Below are 2,785 nucleotides of genomic sequence, written 5' to 3' on the forward strand. Positions count from 1 at the left end.
GTTAATTATAAACCATTACTCCCCCAATAAAGAAATTTAAATAAATAAATAAATAAAAATTTTAAAAGAGACTATACTGTTTCTGGGACAAAATTAATGGAACTGGTGGTGACTATGCTTAGTGAATTAAGTAAGGGGAGGATAGCTACCAGATGATTTCACTCATACATTAAATATGGAAAATAAAAACATATGAACTTGAAAACAAAATAATAAATATTCTCCACTGATATTTAAAACCTTGGGAGAATGATGGTGATTATCATTAGGAGGTGTATGAGAGCACAGAACTTTAGTGCTAGGAGTGGTATAGAAATATATACTTGAGAGCGCCGAACGGGAGCTTCGGCCATTTTGTGCCTGTTTCCTGTGGGACGCGGCGGTGGCAGCTGGTTCGGAAGAGTGAGCGATTTGCCCCCTCGGTCCTATTGGTTTTTTGTCTCTCATTTCTTTGGTCAGCAGAGCGTAACTATGGGTCGTAAGAAGAAGCAGCTGAAGCCGTGGTGCTGATCAGGTATTGTAACAGAGATTTTGATGATGAGAAGATCTTTATACAGCACCAAAAAGCAAAACATTTTAAATGTCACATATGTCATAAGAAATTATACACAGGACCTGGCTTAGCTATTCATTGCATGCAGGTGCATAAAGAGACAATAGATGCTGTACCAAATGCAATTCCTGGGAGAACAGACATAGAGTTGGAAATATATGGTATGGAAGGTATTCCAGAAAAAGACATGGATGAAAGAAGACGACTTCTTGAACAGCAAACACAAGCAGAGAGTCATAAAAAGAAGCAACAAGATGATTCTGATGAGTATGATGATGATGACTCTGCAGCTTCAAATTCATTTCAACCACAGCCTGTTCAACCTCAGCAAGGGTATATCCCTCCAATGGCACAACCAGGACTACCCCCAGTTCCAGGGGCACCAGGAATGCCTCCAGGTATACCTCCATTAATGCCAGGTGTTCCTCCTTTGATGCCAGGAATGTCACCAGTTATGCCAGGAATGCCACCTGGATTGCATCATCAGAGAAAATACACCCAGTCATTTTGCGGTGAAAACATAATGATGCCAATGGGTGGAATGATGCCACCTGGACCGGGAATACCACCTTTGATGCCTGGTATGCCACCAGGTATGCCGCCTCCTGTTCCGTGTCCAGGAATTCCTCCAATGACTCAAGCACAGGCTGTTCCAGCACCAGGTATTCTTAATAGACCACCTGCACCAACTGCAGCAGTTCCTGCTCCACAGCCTGCAGTTACGAAGCCTCTTTTTCCCAGTGCTGGACAGGCTCAGGCAGCTGTGCAAAGACCTGTTGGTACAGATTTCAAACCCTTAAACAGTACACCTGCAACAACTACAGAGCCCCCCAAGCCTACATTCCCTGCTTACACACAGTCTACAGCTTCAACCACTAGTACAACAAATAGTACTGCAGCTAAACCAGCAGCTTCAATTACAAGTAAGCCTGCAACACTTACAACAAGTGCAACTAGTAAGTTGATCCATTCAGATGAGGATATATCACTGGAAGAGAGAAGGACACAACTACCGAAATATCAGCGTAATCTTCCTCGACCAGGGCAGACTCCCATGGGTAATCTACCAGTGGGACCAATTGGAGGTATGATGCCACCACAGCCAGGCATCCCACAGCAACAAGGAATGAGGCCCCCAATGCCACCTCATGGTCAGTATGGTGGTCATCATCAAGGCATGCCGGGATACCTTCCTAGTGCCATGCCGCCGTATGGGCAGGGACCGCCAATGGTGCCCCCTTACCAAGGTGGGCCTCCTCGACCTCCAATGGGAATGAGACCTCCTGTAATGTCGCAAGGTGGCCGTTACTGATCTTACTTCATCCAGTATAATAGGTTTGGAGATTAAACCTTTTCTCAACTTGTGCTATTTATATAGCCAAGCTTCGTCAATAAGGCTTCATTGTGACTTTAACAAACATTATCTTCCCACACACCAGGAACTATTGGACATTTATTTTACATGGGAAAATTATTTGGAATAATAAAGCAGGAACTTTTCCTGAAGTTGCAATTTATACTGTATGGCTTCTTTTTTCATGTTTCATCTAGGTTTTTAGACGTGAAGTATAGTAAATTTGGTTCGTTATATTGTGAAGGCGCTGGAATTACATGAACATACCACCTTAATAAAGGCAAGTTCTGTAAGCTTACATTGCTATTTGTAAAGTTATGCCTTCACAGCATTTCAGATGCTGTTGGACGTCATGTCCCCAACTTAGCTTGGTGAGGGCTGTAACTGTTTCCAAGTACCTGTACATTGGAAGTCTGAAAGTGTAACAATATTTAATGTATTTAGAGTTCCTCATGTTGCAGGGTTTAAAGAATCTGATCCACTAAGGTCATGTGACTTTTCTGTACTGTTAAAATTCATTGTAATAAAATGAAAGAAAAAAAAAGAAATATATATATAGTTTATAATCTTGCAATTAACTAATAAAAATAAAGAGATAGTATGAACAAAGTCATATATCTTACTGAAAAACTAGGTAAAAAATACATATATATGAAAAACTGAATTTCACCTATTTTTTTTTCAAAGGGCCAGATGGTGATGCACATGGTTAACTGCACACATTATAGTGTGCAAGGACCTGGGTTCCAGCCTCTGGTCCCTATATGCAGGAGGAAAGCTTCATGAATACTATAGCTGCAGATGTCTCTCGTCCTATCTACCCATCTATTTTCAATTTACTGTCTCTATCCAATAATAAATAAATAAATAAATAAAAA

At 41.1% G+C, this 2,785-nt stretch overlaps 1 protein-coding gene across 1 annotated transcript; it reads left to right on the plus strand.

The window, feature by feature from the left end:
* The first annotated feature begins 340 nt into the window (after window positions 1-340).
* Window positions 341-2,070, plus strand: LOC103118989 (BUB3-interacting and GLEBS motif-containing protein ZNF207-like). The gene is given in 2 exon segments (XM_060180308.1): window positions 341-507; window positions 510-2,070. Coding segments are annotated over 2 exon segments (1,392 nt in total). The 5' UTR covers window positions 341-471; the 3' UTR covers window positions 1,866-2,070.
* Window positions 2,071-2,785: the final 715 nt, after the last annotated feature.

Source organism: Erinaceus europaeus, chromosome 1 (genome assembly GCF_950295315.1).
Source record: "Erinaceus europaeus chromosome 1, mEriEur2.1, whole genome shotgun sequence".
In the NCBI taxonomy this organism is placed as follows: domain Eukaryota; kingdom Metazoa; phylum Chordata; class Mammalia; order Eulipotyphla; family Erinaceidae; genus Erinaceus; species Erinaceus europaeus.